Source organism: Limanda limanda, chromosome 1 (assembly GCF_963576545.1).
Source record: "Limanda limanda chromosome 1, fLimLim1.1, whole genome shotgun sequence".
Lineage (NCBI taxonomy): Eukaryota > Metazoa > Chordata > Actinopteri > Pleuronectiformes > Pleuronectidae > Limanda > Limanda limanda.
Genome location: NC_083636.1, coordinates 18,438,000 through 18,458,283, shown reverse-complemented (window position 1 = coordinate 18,458,283; position 20,284 = coordinate 18,438,000). Strand labels below are relative to the sequence as shown.

General features: G+C 44.7%; 1 protein-coding gene across 4 annotated transcripts; it reads left to right on the top strand.

Annotated features, from left to right (window-relative positions):
* The first annotated feature begins 908 nt into the window (after positions 1-908).
* On the top strand, positions 909-20,229 carry kdm7aa (lysine (K)-specific demethylase 7Aa). Of its 4 annotated transcripts, none has more exons than XM_061076343.1 (18): positions 909-1,006; positions 8,214-8,299; positions 8,826-8,943; positions 9,162-9,322; positions 11,087-11,228; positions 11,608-11,794; positions 12,094-12,256; positions 13,794-13,881; positions 13,993-14,099; positions 14,252-14,343; positions 14,481-14,567; positions 14,954-15,205; positions 15,294-15,424; positions 16,086-16,231; positions 16,324-16,415; positions 16,599-16,774; positions 16,868-17,247; positions 17,699-20,229. In XM_061076343.1, the coding sequence occupies exons 1-18, from the start codon at positions 909-911 to the stop codon at positions 17,782-17,784; spliced, it is 2,592 nt and encodes an 863-aa protein (XP_060932326.1). In that variant the 3' UTR covers positions 17,785-20,229. The 4 variants fall into 4 exon arrangements, with proteins under 4 accessions (XP_060932326.1, XP_060932313.1, XP_060932321.1 ...); XM_061076330.1 differs by having other exon boundaries at positions 16,321-16,415; XM_061076338.1 differs by having other exon boundaries at positions 16,083-16,231.
* Positions 20,230-20,284: the final 55 nt, after the last annotated feature.

Genomic DNA, 20,284 nt, shown 5'->3' with positions numbered 1-20,284 from the left:
CTTCTATTGACAACAGTTGTATTTGCTTTTTGTACATTTTCACTGAATTATCCTCTTAATTTGTATGACACAAACGGAGCCTCTTTATTGTCTTTGTTTAGTCTTAACTTTTAATCACTTGTTTACCTTTGTCTAAGTTGCTTTTCAATTGTGTCTTATTATTTTCTTTTTACTTGTTTCCTATTGTTAGCCCTCAATGTTTCAATTTCTAACAGTAAAGCACCTTGTAGCTGTGCTTTGGAAGGCACTATATGAAAGTTTATTATTATTAAGATTATAGGTGCGATTGTTGTTAATATTATAACTATCATTAACTAGCTGCAGTACCTATTCCAAGCTCTGGAGCTACTTCAGTATTACTGTATTACTTAGAGTACTGATACTATTTATCTACTTTAAGCAGTTCTACAATATAGTGTCACTTTTTATTGTCTCTGTGCCGGATGTGTGTAAACAGTCGGTGGTGCAGAGTGAAGTTTGTGTTCATCCTACCTGGCTTATCTACAATGAAGATTATATTGTCAACGATCTCATGAAATCAAAATTACTTTGCTCTATTAACTTTTCACCTGTGTGGATTAGATACAAGTTTGAAGTTTGTAAAGATGTGTTATCATATATTGTAATTTGTCATACATTGAAAGATAACAGTTTTATTTTCAGGTTTAGAAAAACATAAAAATAATAAGAATAAAACCATGACGTCGCTGCCTTGTAGGAAAGAACCAACAACCGTGTCTGTTATTGTTGTGTTTTCACACTAATGGAAATCCAGTCGAGGCGTGACGTCAGAGGCGGGGTGTCCTCCTAGTGGCGGAAGCTCTCGTGCGGCTTCGGGTATTTCCGGACGCGGGGGCTCTCAGTCCCCGCCCCGCTTCATTCCTGCGTTGTTTGGGGACAGAAGGAAGATGGCGGCGGCCCCGCTGTACTGTGTCTGCCGGCAGCCCTACGATGTGAGCCGGTTTATGATCGAGTGCGACATCTGCAAAGACTGGTTCCACGGCAGGTAGGTCGGCGGCGGGCTCCCGGGGCGGCGGAGGGCAGCGGACCCGAGAAACACGCGGGGCTTTGGGCGAGAGAGGCGACGGTTCTCCGTGCTGTCTGGAAGCTAGCTTAGCATGCTAACGCTAGCGGTGGGCGACGGGGGCTTTAAACCGTCCATCGACGCGACTTCACGGGAGGAAAGTGGGGCTCTGCTCCCTGAAACAGACTCATATTTATATATTAATCGCCCAAAACACACAACCTGAACTTAGTCTACACAAATATATGGATATTGGTCAAAAGGAAGCACAGAGGAATCAGTTTTTATCCACTAACACGCGGATCTGCCAGGAGCCGCCGAGCTGTGTCAGTCCGACCCGGCGGATCCGGAGCCCGCTGGGGTCATCGGTTCACTCCAGGGCTGCTGGTTGTCTTTTATGGTCTCAAATCCCAGTAGAGATGAGTTTAAATGTAGTCTCTACTTTTGATTTAAACCGGTTTAATTTAAACCACTCGACATAAACAAGGTCTCCTGCGATCTGCCTTCACCTAATCGGGTTATTTAAGGTAATGGAAGCCAGGAGCGACCTTTAAACTTATTCCCATTGTCAAAGTTTTTTGATTGAATTATCTGATTGGACACAATCTCTAGATTATCCCTGATATCCGTAATGATAATAATAAATCCAATATAAGCATATTTCAAGTTGTGTGTGTAATTTAAAGATTTAGCTCTTTTTATTTTGTAAATTTTTTGTGGTTTGCTGAATCTAAAAAAGAAAACTAGAGAACAAGGTGCTTGTTATGGTTTGGTCTTTGATTGACAGCTTGAGAGATTTAAACCCCCTCCCCTTTAAAACACAGGAGGCACATGGCAGGAGACCCCTAGTGGTGGACAGGGGGAGTCATTCAAAGAACCACACGGGCACATCTCCTTAAACTGCTTATTGTCTTTATTCTGTTTGTTTATAACCCGATTATAAGTGGGTCACTGTGGGTGTTATAGATGTTTTTCTGAGTCATGTTGTTTGTGGGCGGCAGCTGTCAGAAATCTCCCTGGAGGTTGAATCATCTCATGCCATCCTGTTTTGTAATTGCCTGTGTGTGGTGAGATTTCAGTCACGCTTTTTGTCGTAACGCCGATGTCGGCTTTGTTTTGGTGTCACTGTCACTCTGAACTCTTTTGAGGTGATAGCGTGACCTAGATAGTAGTGCAAGTTGTACTTTAGATTGCGTGATCAGTGTTCAATCTCTGTATCGTATTGAGCAAGACAGAGCTGCTGGAATGCTTGTGTTGAAAGATTGATGATGATGATGAGAGGGTAGAGAAAGTGTTGTGTTGTCTTATCATTTTCAGTCAGACTTGGGTAACCAGTCAAACCAGACTTCATCAACTAGGACTTCTAATAAACGTAAACCTAAAAAACCCAGAGTCTAAATGCTGTCATCGATGAAAGTTTAATTTCCCCTCGTTCTTCCCTCCGCTGAGTCTGCCCGTGTGGGTGAGTCTCCACGGCAACTGTTTATGAATACAATAACCTTTTTTTTTTAGCTTGTGTGGAAATGACGGAAGCCATTGCGTAACCGCAGTAAGCACGCGGCCAGAAAACAGGCTGCCCAGAATTTGTGGCGTACAACAGCCAAAAAGGATGGGCTGGCTGTGTGTCATGTGCCAGCGAGGAAAGGAACAAACGCCGGAGCTTCCCCCCCATTGATGACTAATAAGCAGAGACACACATACGCGCAGCGAGGCTCCAAAAACAGCCACATTTCCAGCCTCTTTCCCACGAGGCGGGCCAGAAGGGAAAGGGGTATTCTCTGGCTGGAGATGGTGGTACGCCGACACAGTGGAAATGAGAGGAGCTCAGCCTCCTCGTGCCTGGTTTTGTGTGTATGTGTGTCTGTGCTAGTGGGATTGTTGTTTGTGTGGGGGGCGTTTGTCTCGCTGTCTGGAGTATGTCCTGCTTTCCATCACTTACATCTCGCAGCATCTGTGTACACAATACAGCCAGGGACTTTTAATGGTTGGAGCACCGGGGCAATAAGGGCAATGTGGTTCCTCTGCAGCGCACTAGTGATCAGTGAGGTAACCGGAAACAGAAACGTATATTGTCTTGATAAGCTCCTTGCAAATGTACTTTGTATAGAGTCTATTATTGACACACATCAACCATCCACTATGGCTTTATTGCTCTACCAATACTGAGATATTTCCTGGCTCCATCTGGGATAAGGGAAGATAATTTGTGTTGTTGATATAGACTTGAGATGCAGCAGCAGACGGGCTGCCGTATTTATTATAGATTGTATACTGTCATTCACAAGTCACTGTTATAAACTCTGTGACAGTAACTAGTAAATGAAGTTGTGGTCACATTGTTGTCATAAGCAGTAATTCCCAATATTTCTGCCCCGCGTATTGTCAAAAAAGAGGAAATACCTATTTCTCATCACAGATTGATATGCCTGAGATGACATCGTATTTCACCGTGTTTGAGATTGGTTCGTAATGTCGTAATTTTTCTTTTCTTTTTCCGTCAATTTCATTTTTAGCCCATCAGGTATCTCCCTTAAAGGACTCCATTAGAGCCCTTTACTAGAGCTTGTGGTTTACATCACAATTGCTAGTTTGAACTTTTCTATTTACCATTTAGAGCCTCACATAATTACAAGACCTACTTCTGTAAATTGGTTGTTTGCCTTGTTTCCAAGATGCCTCTTTATGTCAACGCTGTGGATGTCGGATTAGCTTGGAAGTCCTCACCGGGTCAAGTCGGATCACAGTGTTTACCCCAGTTTAGGTGTCAGGCGCTGTGGCCGCCCCATTGTCTGGTTTTTGGTGCGGGCGGAGGGGGTGATGATAAACCAGCAGGGGCGCGATGGGACATAGGAAATGATTGATGGCAGCTCCAGCGAGCCAAGTTCAATGCACAATCCGTCAATGTCTCACAGAGTGTGAGCACACCAAAGAGAGATGGATACCCTCGACAGAGAGCCTTTTCAGTGTTTGTGTTAAATGGATGGTTGAGTGGAAGAATCCTCTTTTTTTTTGTCCACGAGGAAACGATTCGGGTCCTGTCTATTTAGATGTCTGATAAGTGAATTGGACCAAGTAAAGAGCGGCCTCATAGCTCCTGTTAAAAGCTATGTTTACATTCATTAGTACAGCTGTCCCCGGGGGGGCAGGGAAACTGCATTACTTGTAGCTTGATCAATGTTGATTAGGGGTCAAGAGCCTTGTGTATTGATTACAAGTCAGTGTGAATTATGATATTAAAGCCATACATTATGCCTTACAGTTAATTTAGTTTATAAATCTCTATTTATGGCATTCCTTTTAATATGGCAGTAGATTTGACTCTGTCGTATAACATTCAGCTCAATGAACTAATGTCTGTGTTAAATATACAATGTGCAGCTCAGTGTTGCTGCCAGTAAGAAGTGACTTACTTGTCCTATCTTCACAGTAACGTATTTGTTATTAATGCCTCCTGACAAGCATAGAGAGCAGTTTTTATCCTCATCTGTCTGTCTTTGTGAGTTTATTGGCTGATGTATTTCAGCAGCAGACAGTCACAAGACTGATGACTTTGTAGGTTTTGCAGGGGCACTGGGGGCCTTGGGAGAACAACGTTGAAGACATGTGTGAAAGCAAAGCGCTCTGCGCCGGGAGCCTCAAGTCAACCAAACCTGCACCCAAAACAATTAAGTAGTTAAAAGTCCCTGGGGCTCCCTGACGCCCCATAAACAACAAAGTAATCCTCTTTTGTTGTTTACCATCTGACTACAGAGCGCTTCTACAGTCTATTTCAAGCTTGAACCACTGCAAAGATGTTAGTTCGCACATATGCTAAGTCTCTACAAAGATTTAACCAGTAAGGACAAAATGACAGATCCCTATCCATCTGTCAGGGCTCAGTGGCTCCTACGGCTGTCCAGGTCCGGCACTGTTTATGTAAGCTTTGGCTGAGTGCATTAGGTGCAGGTCTGGAGGAGTCCGGTTCTCCTCCGGGGTAGATAAAGATAGATAAAGATAGCCAGGTGTGTTTAACTGCCCTCATCTCCTCTCTATCTCTACCACCCATCCATTAGAGATCTGCCAGCTCCCTAATGTAGGCGTGTCGGCGCCCCATGCAGAGCGGTTATTTAGAGCTTAAAATAATGGCATTGCCCGCCTCCAGCCTTTGTGTTCGTGCACTGATCATGGAGGACAATGAACCCCTCATAGTGCACGGACTAATGAATAAGCTCCCTCAGTCACACAGGAAGGAGGCCCTTGATGGGAGGAAGTGTAGGGAGAGGGGCTGTTGATGGCCGGGGCTTTAGCCAAGCACACACGTCTCGTTCAGGAAGGGATGTTGTGCTTGGTAATCTGCCGCGGTGCCATCACAGAATAAGTCCAGCCTGAATATGGCGAGGTGCAGTCTTTTTTATCTTCTGGTTACGTCGACTGTACTTTCTGTCGTTGTCATACAGTGATAACACAATCTCATTGGGTATTACATTGACGTCCGTTCAGTTGCTTTAAATCTGATCCCAGTCGTTTTCCAAGGCAGTGAGGTTCTCAGTTTGAGAGCTGTTTCCACAATCACCAGCTCTGCAATGATGCAATACACCATCAAGCACGTGCAAGGCAGGAAATACTTGGCCCGCTTTTCCTTTTCATCTGAGTCCCCTGCCCCCCTTGTTTTGCATTTGCTGCCTCGAGTCCACACAGTTTCACAGGCCCTGTTAAGCAGTGATCATTACAGGTGACATGCAGCTGAGTCAGGCCAGCGCATGTGGCACAGTGCCCTGATTTCCCACTGTGGCGCTGCATAAAAGAAAATACCAAGTGAGCCGAGGACAACCAGGTCACCTCAGCTGCACAGGCACCGCTCTCGCTGGTCTTGACCATCCGGCGGCGGAGGGCTGTGACTCATGCTTTCCCTCCAGCCGACAGCCACATGTTTGAACCAGGATTCCTGACACATGAGCTCGGGCCTGATACTACAGCCAAGCCCCGTGCAGTGTTATTGTTAGTCATCTTCTCGCTCACGTGCAGGAGCAGGGGAGCTGCTTTTTTCACTGCCTGTGTCACTGTGGACATTGCAGGGTAAATGAGTGCAAAGGAAAACGGTGATAGATAAATGTGCCTTCTTGTTGCTCAACTGATGCAAAACCTCCTAATGTATTTGTTTCGAAGGTCAATCAGGGTGATTACAGCAACTACATGCATGTGATGACCCTTTCCCTTAGAACATGTGTGAAAGATATCAGCTTGTTTGCTTGAGTAATGACACTCTTTCTCACAAAATGTGTTTGCGCTGTGCAGCCAGCAATAACACCAGGTTGTGTGTGTGTGTGGTAAACCGTGGAGAGGCAGCTACTGTTGATATCCTGTTAGTGCACCAGGGTGATGGAGTCCGGCATTCACACAAGCTCACCACTTCCTGATTAGTTAATGGCCCTCGGCTTTATTTCCTTTACAGTTTCCTGCAGTTCCTTGTAGATCTAAGGTGATAGCACTCTGTGGTCGACTCCAGCCCACGCACAGTATCACGTTTTTTTAAAGCGGAGGTTTTATCAGCAACATTATTTATTGCTGGGCACTATGCTACTGTTGGCCACTCGTGATGATGGTTTGAACATGGCAACAATATTAAAGTTACAGTCACCATGATTGTTATTTTACATTGGTTTGCATGTTGCAGTTTCTTCCTTGGGGTCATCGCAGTGTTAATGGAGCTTAGTGGTTTGTTTATTAATTGGACAGATTCAAAACAAGCAGAGGAAGCAGAATAATTAATAACTCTGTCATGTAAGACTCCAAAGTTGTCTCATTGGAAAGATTTTAGTCTGCTGTCAATGTGCTGTAAACAAGAAAATCAGCCAGAAAGTTTCCAGGTCAACTGAGGACACATAAAATACGACAGTTGTACTTAAACAAAAATCCCTTTAAATTACAAACATAATATCTGTCTGTTATGAGGAGCCTCTCTGTTTTACCCTCCACCTCATTTTCCATAATTTAACCACTGAAATGATCCGATCTGCACGAGCCTCAGTTACATGCTGCAGTTTTTCTAACTCTAAACATCCCTTGGTGTCTGTCCAGGTTGCTCTGGGTCGGGGCTCTGGTATGCTACAGAGGAATGCATGTGTGCTGGTGCCTGTGGTTTGGCCGTTGCAGGACAGTCGGGGGTAGCAGTTTGAGTGACACTGTCACAGTGAAAAATGCAAGACTGCAACAATCCTCAGTGTCCGTGCAAGCAGTTGGTGTTCAGTTAAAGTTTTGACTTCGTGCTGCATTCAAACACAAAGGAACAAAACAAGAAAACGAGTTTCCAGGATGATTACCAGCACTTCTGGCCCTGCAGTCGTGCTATTTAAGTCGTATAAATAACAACCTTTTCCCTGTTGGAGCAATTCATTAACAAGTGGAACCAGATTCACACTTATTATCTTCAGCTGCTTTTATGTTGTCGAATCAATTTAATTAGAGTTGATATTTGGTTTGACTTTGATGTAACTGCTGTGCTGGCTTTCTAGAAACTTTGGGCCTTGTTAACAGTTCTAAAACATTTGTAGAAAAACCACTTGAAGCAAAGTTCAGATTCCAAACTAAACTGTGATTTGCTGTTTCACAGTGATTGTTTACTTCAAACCTTAAACGCCCAACATCGCCTCTCATGCATGAGGTTTGAGAGTTTGACATAAGCTTTGTTTTGATTCATCTGTGTCATCCTGAAAAAGGAGCCCCTCGATTTCTGTCAACACTGCAAATCATCTTTTCTTTTAGAGTTTTATTATTCATCACTACTTTGGCATCGTCCAAAATGTATTTCATCCAATTCCCTAAGTTCTCTCAGTCGTCATCTCCTTTTACATTTTGTGCTTTAAGTTTTCTAAAGGAAAGTGACTCATGAACTAGACACGCAGGATCACTTCTGAATCGTGCTTGAACATGCAATAGCAGGTATATAAACAATCTTTGGCTGATCTAGACGTGACTGGTGATCAACGTGGAAAGAATTATCTTTGGTAATAGTTCGTATGTTGCAACGCGAGAGAGATTTCAAGTTCTCCCAGTATCAGAAACATTCCTGATGCCGTACCCTAGTTTATTAGACACATGTCCCAGTGTGGGTTTTAATAAACTTCTAAAATCACTGAAAACTCAAAGTCTGTATCTGCCATAACAAACAGTGTGAACCTGCTCTAACTCTGTGTCTTTTCTCTGTCTCCAGCTGCGTGCAGGTAGAAGAGCATCATGCCGTGGACATCGATGTTTACCACTGTCCCAACTGTGATGCCGTAAACGGACCCTCCCTGAGTGAGTAATGCTTTCTCTCATTAGTGGCACTTCTCTGCTTTTTGTTTGTGGGGTTAGTGAGTCCCTCCCTCCTCCCTCCCCCAGTCCCGACATGCATCTCATTCATCAAACACTGTCCTCTGATTCTCTGCCTTTACATTTACATGTCTAACCTTCTTGTCATTCAGTTTTTCACCTCCCACCCCTGTCTCCCTGTATGTTGGGACTGGTCCCAGGGGAAATGTTTTTTCTCTGTAGTGATAGTCAAGTCTGAGTTTTTCTAGAGGGGGAGGGGAATGGGTTAACCTCTGAGCGCCAGAGGGCAGACATTAACCGGCTAATTGAATGGCGCTGTAAGCCCTGCTCTTTGATAGGACAGGCCCCTCTATCTCCATCTCTCTGCACAGGGGTTCAAGTAGTGAATAAACATCCTCACAAAAAGTGGCGATGACGTGCATAATTCAGCACTTTGTTGCTTGAGGGGTACGGTGACATGTGAACCCAAACAACCCCGTGAAACTCTTCTCTCTCTCTTGTTTTATTGCAGTGAAAAGGCGAAACAACTGGCACAGGCACGATTACACAGAGGCCGACAATGGATCGAAGCCTGTTCAAGCTGGCACCCCAGTGTTCGTCAAGGACCTGCAGAACAGAGCCTTTGCCAGGTAGGACATGTGCACAAATATGGCAGCTGTGCTAAAAATCGTCCACATAAAACAACAAATCCACCTGATGTCTATAACATTTTGAATAATGACATAATCCACATGTCCACTTGTGATCTGATCTCTGAGGATGGATGTTAAAACCAGGTCTGAACAGGGCCAATGCGATCATGACTCTGAGTCTCTGTTAATTAAAACATGTCATGATCTCTTTCCAGCGGTGATGAGATTCTGATGCGGATGAAAGGCGAGCAAGTGACGCCCAGGTACCTGGAGAGACACGGCTTCAACTACCCCATCCAGGTCACCGAGATGGAGGGTCTGGGACTCAAACTCCCGGCCCCTGCTTTCTCTGTCAAAGACGTGGAGCAGTATGTGGGTAAGGAAAATTTCATAAACCACTTTAATGTTCATCCTCTGGGAAGGATGTGGGCTCTGGGATTGGAAGACGCGGCAGCTTCGGCCTGCTGGAAAGCCAATAAAAGCTAAGTGGCCATCGCTAAGCAGGCGCCATCTGTGTGTCAATACGAACAGGTTTCCAGGTTCATGGGGTTTCAACCCACTTATCAGGCATCAGACGGTGGCTGAATGAGTTCTAAATGAGTGACGGCTAGGCTTTCACTGGCCTCTCCGTGACCACCGCTCTTCCTCACCGAAACAGCTTGCCACTTCCCAGCTCCTGTTACAAGCCCATTACCAAGCCCACCGGTGTTTTTATCATTAAGTTCAGATTACAGACTCCCTCTCTCAGTTTATCTCCCTCTCTCATGCCCTATTGAGCATTAAGCCCATGCACAGGTGTTGTGACCAGGGACCGAGTGTCTGGTTACGTTTCTTACAGTTTGAAGACAATGGGACTGGAGGAGTGAACGCTGCTGTCCTCTGTGACTCACTCGGTTCTAATGCTGTTGTGTAGCCGGCTCAGTGTGTGGTCAACGGTTTGATCTAGTGCTGGAACTAATGAACTCCGATGGAGGCTGCGTAAATGCAGCCCGATACAGACACTACTGACATTTACATCCATGGGTGTGTTTTAGTTTTCATTACTCATGGATTTTATTACAACGATAATTATTGATGAATACAAGTCAAGCATCGACAAGACGCAGCATGTTGATATTCGTTATTACGACTTGGATTTAAAGAGATTTGAAAGTGTTTCTGTCATAAATCATTTTGGACCACGTTGCTACATAAAGAGATGATTAAAAAGGAAAACAATTTCTTAATTGAGCAGTAATTAATGCGTTGAGTGAAGAGTCTAGTTCATTCATATTGACAAAGACGTATTTGCAGCAATTACCTTAATTAATTACCTTTTTAACATGACCGGGTGGTGTAATATATCACAGTGATTGTGGACATCCGGCAGCTCCGAGCCTCTCGAGCTGTGGATTCTCTTGCGTTTATGAAAAGTTTTCTTCTTGCTGTCGTGTTTGTGAAGCTGCTGGTTTTCTCTCTTTTTCTGTGACCGACTGCCTCGAGTCCAGCTGTTCTCTGTCATCAGACGCTGGCCAGCTGGGCTTCAGGGCTCTCTGTGAGTGCAAGTGCATGTGAGTGCATGTGTGTGGGAGAGAAGGAGAGAGAGAACATGCAGAGGGGTAATAAAAAAAAGGTGTGTGGGAGGGGGTGTTGGGTAAAATACAACAACCAGCTGTCTTGCTCTACACACTGCACCCAGCTCCGACTTCCGGCCCCATGTGTCACCCATGTGTGATTTGTAGCGTCTCAACTGTTCGCTGTGTTCTCTCTGCCGTCTTTTTTCTTTTCCTCTCCAGCATCTGTTTTTTGTCTCAAACGTGTAAAGACCCCACGTGCACGCTGTTTCATCTCTGCATATATTTCCAAAATGTGCATTAAACGCAGCAGACCTCTCACCTCCACCCGCTGCACCTCCTCAGGGACGGGTGGCCTGGACTTTTGACAGATTGTCTATGTGGTCTCTCAGTACGTCACCCCCCCCCCACACACCTCCCCGCTCTGCCATATTGGTGCCAGTTTACCTCAGGGCTTGATCTGTGAAAGCACATGGAGATGCCGGGAGGCCACTGACCCCAGTGAACCCCCCACCCACTGATATGCTTCATCCACTAACCTACTGTCACTGACTGCAGAACTTCTCCCTCTGATATCTCCTGTCTAGGCACCAACAAAGTCATTGATGTGATAGACGTGGCTCGGCAGGCGGACAGCAAGATGAAGCTCGGCGAGTTCATCAAGTATTTCACCAAGTCCCAACGACTCAAGGTGCTCAACCTCATCAGCCTGGAGTTCTCTGACTCTAAGTAAGTTAGCCTGTGTTTTATTCCCTCTGCCCAGTATCTTCACTAAATACAGTTTCCTAATAAACAACAACAGTACAAGTTAATTCGCAAAATGAAAATAAATTCAGCAATATGATCCTGTTATATACCTGCTACATAGGAGTTTCAAATCTGACCCGATTTTAAAAATGTGGGAGACATCCGAAATAACGACAGATGAAGCACATTTTGAATCTTTAAATTGTGATTTTTATCATTAGACGATCCACACGTTTGTATGCTTTTCTGCCGTTCACCTGGCCCGGGAGTTGTATTTATATTGTTCGAAAAGACAATGCCGCTATGATTGATAACTTTCAACTCATCCCTCTAAACCTTTCTGTGGTGTCTCTTTCTGCAGGATGTCTGAGTTGGTGGAGGTTCCCGACGTGGCTCAGCAAATGTCCTGGGTTGAGAACTACTGGCCGGAGGATTCCTTTTTCCCCAAGCCCTTTGTCCAGAAGTACTGCCTTATGGGGGTCAAGGACAGCTACACAGATTTCCACATAGACTTCGGAGGCACCTCCGTCTGGTACCATGTTCTCTGGGTGAGTGTGTGCTTTGCCTGTTGTTAAATCACAGGGTGAGTTGCCCTTACATTAGTCAAACCCAGTGAGTTATAGCGTGTTTGTGTATACTGTGGTATTGAGGGTGGGCAGTCACAGCTGATAGGTCACCTTGCCTCCACACATCATGAAGCTCCGCTGTTTCAATCCTTATGATCTCACTGTCTAGTCCAGAAACTGCAGCAGACATGAGTTTCAGATGGGAAGTGGGTGTTGAGAACAGCGGGCATCATCACAGCGCCACAGCAGTGTGTGTGTCATCCTCCTCTTCTGTTCTTCAGGGTGAAAAGATCTTCTACTTGATCAAGCCCACTCCTGCCAACCTTGCACTATATGAGGCATGGAGCTCCTCGCCCAATCAGAGTGAAGTGTTCTTTGGGGACAAAGTGGAGAAGTGCTACAAGTGCGTCGTCACCCAAGGAACCACCCTGCTCATCCCTACAGGTCTGTAATCCTCTTTTATGCCTGCGTGAAGTGTCTAACATGATTTGATTATGTAATAAGTGAACTTCTAAGATCAGCCCCTGAACAATTTGCTTCAACCTTTCACAAGGCAAATAGACCAGCGTCTGTTTTAACTGAAACAAACAGGTCTTGTGTAAAAGTAACCTTGAGAGTCTTGTATACTACTTAGTGGTGTCTGTGCACAATACATTTAACACACTCTGACAAACAGCTATTTGCGTCGCCAGTGTTGTCTGCATTTGTTTGTCTTTTCACATACGTTCAAACGTTGAAATAATAGTTTCCCATGACTCCTGCCAGGAAAATACAGGCTTCCTGAAAGACCTCTATCATTTTCAGGGGGAAATAACAGAGAGGGGGATTTTCTCTCTCAGCGACAACCCAAACATTTCTCGATGATCATAATTACAATGGAAAAGTGAAGAGATAAATATAGCTTGTGTTTAATACGATAAAAGGAGCGATGATGCTGTAGATGACGGCTTCCTCCTGCACTTCTCTCAATCTCACTGCTCTTTTACTTAGGTTATGTTATTGTTGTTGATGAGCAGTTGTGTTCAGAAGTCTCACATGTAGAACACAGCAGGAGATTGTTCAGGAGGACAGGACGCAATGTGTAAATTCAGCTGCAGGAATCACGTGTTTCTGTTTTCAGCACATCGACACTGATGTCGCCCGTTATAACCAAAAGTGCTCGAATCCCATTGTCTTTCCAAGTAGAATAGGTAGACACTTCTTCAACTTGCTTACCAGACATTTTCTGGACATTTTACACAGGATTGGCAGCGAAGGTTCTGAAAAAAGTCCGAAGCCGCTGACATTTTTGATTTGTGAGAAAACTGTTGGGACTTCTGTGCTGTGTCTGAAAGTGAATGAGCAGAATATGACATTCTTTCGTTCATAGAAGTGAAGTGAACACGTCCGTAGCCATACGATTGTTCACCCATCAGCCTCTCAATGGACTTTTTTTAAGCCGATGGAGTTCCTTCACTCCCCCCACCCCCACCCGTCTCCCGCTCCCAGAAAAAGACAAAGCTCAGTTCAGCCCGTCAACTCCTCAACCAGTCTTCCAACCAGCGCTTCTCAGCAGGTTCGAGGCAGCGTTGTAAAAGAGCGTTTTGGGCAGAGAGGGTGTGGAGAGGTGGGAATTAAGTGGGGGTCAGATAGCACAGTAGGTCAGTCCACCAGTGCATTATCAGGCCTGTCTATCAGCCTTACACCGACCCCCCCACCCGACGCCCTTACTCGGTTCTCTCACTCTGTGTTAGATAAAGAACCATGTTTATCTGAGGGGAGACTCGTTATTTTAATAGATTGCATTATCTCTTACTCCGACTGAGGGAGGAGAAGCAGTTTGTTTTTGTACGTACACAGCAGGGATTATCTTCAGACATTATAAACAAACAGATTCTGCCTGATGAAGTTTAATGGTGATTGGTTTTTTTAGCTGATATCTCTTAATTATTGCGTCAGTGTAGACTCTGAATTAACTTCTGTGCTCTGGCGCCCCCTGCAGGATGGATCCATGCTGTTCTCACATCTCAGGATTGCATGGCGTTTGGAGGGAACTTCCTTCATAACCTCAATATTGGCATGCAGCTCAGGTGAGCACCTCAGAAGACACTGATTTACCTCGATTTATGTTTGAATGCAGACGCTCCTGTATCTGTTGCTTTTTCACTCAACTCTTTTTCGCCTCATGTGCTCGTTCGTAGGTGTTATGAAATGGAGCGTCGGCTGAAAACGCCAGACCTCTTTAAGTTTCCGTACTTTGAGGCCATCTGCTGGTACGTGGCCAAGAACCTGCTGGAAATGCTCAAAGGTGAGAGATAGATAGTGTGTGAAACTTTTGGTGGCTTAAGTGGGAATAAAATAATATTTATCATCATGGAAATAACATTTTCTTATGATTAGTTTTCTGTCTTAAAATTCTACCTGAGTTACAACCAAATGTTTGTTTGTTTTCTCCCTCAGAGCTCCGTGAGGACAACTGTCCACCATCAACCTACCTGGTGGAGGGAGTCAAGGCTTTAATCAGTGCACTGAAGACCTGGTTGAAAAGAGAGGTGAGGGTCCACCCCAGTTTTCGCAGAGGTCATTTCTGAAAACACAGCACCTGAGTTCCAGCAGGAGACGTCACCTCTGTTTGTTCTTTATCTTCTGGATGACAAACTTCTCTCTGTTCCCTTCCATCTGTTTTCAGGAGACTGAACCCAACAGTGAGGTACCGGATAATATCAGGCCCAACCATCTCATTAAAGAGCTGACCAAGGAAATCCGCTTCTTGGAGGTAGAGTTTGACCTTTGAACTTCATTTTGACATTGTGAACGGATGCATTGATGCTGGTGTTAAACATCTATGAATTGTATTTAGTGACAGAAAACTGAAGCTGTAACAGGATTTTAATATCTAATAGTCAGTGTTCAGGCACTTTATCATTCGCTGATATTCAGCTCTTTGGAAAAAGCTTTCTCCAGATCGTCTTTTAGTTTTAAGCAAAACTAAAAGGACCTTCAGTTCTATTCTTCATGTTTTAAAATAAATTGAAAGTACTGCATCAAATGAACCATGACTTTACATTTGTTTAAAAGGATCCTATTGTCAGCCGCCTCATTAAAGCACCAACCTCGGCAGACACTTGACTTCATGAATGTGTTTTGAAATCTACTCCACAGGAGGAACCAGTCAGTGTTAGCAAGCCAGTGAAATCTCAGGGAAGCGGGTGCGGTCCAGCATCGGGATCGAACGCCTGCCCGGCCACTCGGTCCACGCTGGAGAAGGTGAGCCAGGCGCGGCGGGCGCGGCGAGCTGCCAGGCGGCTGAGGGAGCAGCAGCGGGAGGCGCCCAAAGTGCCCTCCAACCTGGACATCTTAGAGCAGCACACCAGGGAGGTGCTGAGGAGGCTGGAGGTGGGGCCGCTCGATGAGGTGAGGAACACGGATCTACAGAAAAGTAGTGCAGTGTAAACAGTGAAGAGGTTTTGTTCTCTGACTGACTCTGGTGTGAACTCCTCAGGATCCAGCGTTCTGTGCCAAGGTTCATGGGAAGCTCAACAAAGTGTCGACGGCATCGGCCATTGCTGCGGCTGCGGAGTCGTTAGAGGACAACCACCTCCGGCTGATGCTGGTCAACGGCAGAATCATCAGGTGAGAGCTCAGTTCTCTGTGGTCGACACAGCAGCGTTTGATCCACTGAGTCATGAAGACTCAGGGGTCATGTGCAGTTTGTTTATAGCCTAAATTAATGCACCAGAATTAAAGTCTTATCTGCACATTAACAAATAAAATTTTCTTGTCAATCTTAAAGCCAATACAGAATGAAAAAATTCAGGCAACAGACTAAAACCACATTCAATACGATAATGTAAATAACAGTAGATACAAAAAGGTTCAAATATTTATGATCCCATATGTGATATGAATAAAAATACCTCACGTCAACAACAACCTTAAACAACAATGTGCATCAACATTAGTATTTAAGAAAATATTAAGCTTAGTTTCCACCACAGGAATTAAATGTTTGACTTACAAGGGGATTTCAGATTTTAAATTTTCCTACTTTGTGTACTATAACGTTTATTATTATATATTCATTAAGGAACTTTTCAGGAACTCTACTCTTCCACTGTAGTGACCAGAGTCGAAATTAAGCTCCAGGGAACTTTTTGGCTCCCGAAAAGTAACGGCTGCATTAAATAAATGTTTATACAAACCATAAATGATAAATGTCAGAAAGTTCAGTTTCTGACTGATTGATTTAAATCCCATTTAGCTGGAAAATAAACTCTTTGATTTGTTTTAGCAGAGACATGAGGCGACCAGGCAGCAGCCCGGTGAAGACGGAGGATGAACGGTCATCTGTTGGCCAGTGTCCACCAAAGAGTTGTGTGGATGTGAAGTCGGAGTGGACGCAGGAGGAGCACAGCACAGTCGACAGGCCCTCACTTCTCGGTGAGTCATCGCTTCTGAAAACCATCGTTTAGCAGAAACCACGTGAAGTTACCGTCAGGAGCTTGACGGTGTGTTGTTGTGTTTTTCAGCAGGTCTGGAACGGGTGAAGACTGAACTCAGGGAAGAAGTCTCAGGAGACTCGAGTGTTTCAGATGTGGAGTCAGACAGTGACTCTCCCACAGAGGTGAATGATGAGCTGGAGTTTATATATCACTCTTTGTGAGAGGACGGAGAACCACAGTCAATACTGAGCTGACTAACAGCTCTGAGAGTTGAACAGTGAACTAAACAAGCTTCAGGTCAAACATGTTAAAACGTTTTGCTTGTATTTTGTTCTCTAAATCCTCGTCTTGCTTTGCCAATGCAGCGTAAAGCATCATCGTCGTCATCATCATCGTCGTCCTCGTCTGATGGAGATTCAGAAAGCTCCCCGGAGGAGGAAGAGGAGGAGACGGGCTCATCTCAGCAGAAAGGCTCAGGGCACGTCATCGAGCTGGACCCGTCAGGCCACAAACTCAGGCACAAACACAAACCACTCAAACGGTTAGAAACACGTGCAAAGATGTATATAATGTTCCCATCGGTCAAAGCTTGAACATGTATTAACTAAGAGGCTGTGACGTCTTCCTCCTGCAGAGACCGTCCTACCTCACCCAGCACAGAAGAGGCCATTCAGGGGATGCTGTCCATGGCTGGCCTGCTGTGCTCCCCCAAGCCGGAGAAGGGGGCCTCGTCCCAGGAGCCCTGGTGGTCCAGCCCGAGCTCGCGGATGGAGCCGAGGGAGCCGGGGCAGCACCAGCGCCTCCTGCAGGGGGACAAGAGCCCGATGGACAGCCAGGGCAACAGCAGCAGCGAGGCCTGGGACAATCAGGGGCTCCCCAGCCCCCCCAGTCAGAGCCACGCCCCCAGTCCAGAGACGGACTTCCAGTACTGTGACCCCTCCATGTCTCCTCCGCTGCACCCTTCCAAGAGACACGCCCCCAACCCCCAACCAATCAGCAATCAGGCCACAAAAGGTTTTTAACTTTTTTTTACCTTCTTATTGGCAAAAAATGTTAAAATATGAAAACATGACACCTTTATGAAAGAGGAAAGCTTCAGCTGAAAGAGACAGCGCCTCTACTGCCACGGTGGATTTCATGTAGAGAAAACACAAAGTCTATCAATGTCCCATTTACTTAAGTGAAACTTCACTGAATGGTGAATATTACCCATAATCCCGGCTTCCTGAACCAGAAGAGATGCCGCTGTAACAAATAAACCAAACTCTGCTCAGAATTATTTATATATTTAACAGTTTCCTGCTGAATATTGGAGATAAACGCTGACTTCTAGGTCTTTAAACCATCATCAACTAATTTAAATGAAGCTGCTGTTTGAGGGTTAAACGTCTGTGACACATTCACGTCTTTACTCTGTTCATCTTCTCTTGTAATAAAATACCCTCCTCTGGTTTGTCTTTTCCAGGCAAGCGGCCCAAAAAAGGAATGGCCACAGCCAAGCAGAGACTGGGAAAGATCCTGAAACTCAACAGGAGTCGTGTGTTTGTGTAAAACTTCAGAAAACAACACATGTGAAAGAACGAAAAAAGAGGCTGGGGGATTGTATTCTCCATGGAAAAACAAAAAAGAACCATGTGTGTATTTGTTACTGGACACTTTTGTGCTGTAGAAAACATGAGGGGGGGGGCTCGGTGCCTGGAGTTCACCAAGACTCTGCGTAAAAAAAACAAACTCACTGTGCATGCTTAGGAGACAGGGTATTGGATCTGAAACAAGCGAGTGCACGACGTCACTACAAGCACACTAAGAACAAAACAGAACCGAGGAGAAACGAGCATGTTGTGACGCTTTCTGCTGCAGGGAAAAAAAAAAAAACCCGGCGGACTGAACCTCCCGGGGGCATTAAGGACTTAAGTCGACCACACGAAGCGACTAAAAGACATTCGCCGACACATCTACTGCTTCCGATGCCAAGATCCATTCGCGTCACGTTTGCTAGAACACACCCCCTCTCCGGAGAACCCCCCCCCCCCAGGATGATGGAGCCGCAGAGCTTCTTCTTTTGTGTTGCTCTGCGAGGAAAACGAGGTGCTTGAGGAGGAGGTGAACTGAAATTTCTAAATGGTGCTTATTTGTTTGTACTTTTCGCCACTCATGCTCGTCTCTTCCTGCCCTCCACCGCCTCCCCCTGACCCTCCCCCCTCCCCACTTTTTATCTCAATCACACCAGCAATAATGACGTAGAGGAGGAAGGTGAGAGGCAGCATGTCGGCTGCGCACTTCCCTGTTTGTAAAAAGAAAATAGGTGCATTACAAACCTTCTCTCAGACCTGCACTGTCTCTGGTGATTCATTAGAGAGGGAGTCTCGTCTTTCTGGGTAGTTATTAAGGGAAGTCGCTCCGAGTGCTGCCTCCTAGTGAAATAGTTTTGAATAGGAATTACGAGTCATTCGACAGAGAAGCAACTCGCATGTTATCCTGCTTAATTTATTTCTTGTTTTATCTGTGATGTTTTTTTAAACGTGTTATTTTTATGGAATTCTGAATGATGTATTTATTAATTGAAAGAGATGATTTTATTTTATTTCGACCCTGAAACTTCGGCTTATTCCGAGGTTGTCTTTTTTCTTAACTTTTATTGTTTTCTTCTTTTCTTTTTTATCTTTAACATACTTTTTTGTAAATGTGGATGTTTTTAGAGTTCGTGTGATCATCTGTCGAGTAGCAGTTTACATACAGAATCTTTTTTATCATCACAGCTCTTTCTTTTCCCCGCTGCCCGGTCGAGTAGATCCTGTGTTGATTCTCGTCTCTTCTTGTTCGGGGTCGATGTGTGAATATAGACAAGTTTTTTGGTTGAGAACATCGACACCTGAGCTTTTTCCAACTAGTGCCACTTATCATTTAGCAAAAAAAAACAAAACAGGAGTATTCTGAGCCACTGTGGTCGATCCAAAGTAGTTGATGTATTCAGAAGTGAAACTTTGAGGAACTTCAACAGGATGCGTGAGGTTTTTTATATTTTGAAGTAATACCAGTGCTGATGTGATGTGTGATTTGCTTGAGGTGCGCAGTTCTTCACTCTCAGGGATTGATGCCATGGACATAACTTTCGATTAGCCACCAGCCACGTCACAGAGGAAACAGGATGTTCTCGACTCTTTCAGCTTCTCCTTCTGCTCGGGAGCTGCTGAGCTTTGCTTGTTTTGACAAAGAAGACTTCATGGTTTTCTAGTTGTGAGGATGAGCCATCAGTCATTACTTCTGTTCACATGAATTTGGTTCTGTCCCCTCGCTCTGTGTTTCTCTGTGTGACACTTTGACTCTAAAATACTTTCCGCGCATGTAAATGCCATCGAACTGTTGCCAAGTAGCTTTACCTCATTTAACAGCGTGAGACTTTTGAAAGCTTTGCTCAGGTTGAACTTGTTGTGCACGTGAACCAAGTGAAGCAAGTGACTCTTCACTCAGCTCTGATGGTGTTTCACACAATCCAAAACAAACTTATTTCCTCTGCTGTTTTCTGACACTACACTTGAACCTTTCTACAGAAACGGACATGGAATCGTAACATATACAGTCCTGTGTTTTCCAGTGATGATGAGATAATTAACTTGAGGTAACAAATGAACTATTTAATTATCTCTTGATTAACTTAGCTTTCATCACAGGAAAAGGGAGGAGACAAGATGTATGATTCCAATTTGAAGGTTTCTGTTCCTGCACTCTTTGCATGTTAAGTAATTTTTAAAAACACGAGCTGGCCCGCAGGCAGGGTTTCTTCTCAGCTGTAGTTTTCATCGCACAGGATCTGTCCTCTTCTTTTAGCTTTTATATGCAGCTCTCTCTCTTGGCATTTGTGTTTGTGCGTTGGTTTTTTCCAGATTTGAATGGCTTATGATTTAAAATATACAAACACTGGCTAACTGTGACACTGTTAATGCATTTTTTCCCCTGCATTTCAAAAAATGCGTGTAAATAAAAATAATGAAATTACATTTGTCTCTTCTTCATTCTATCTTTCAGTTTGTTGGATGTTCACACGTTTATA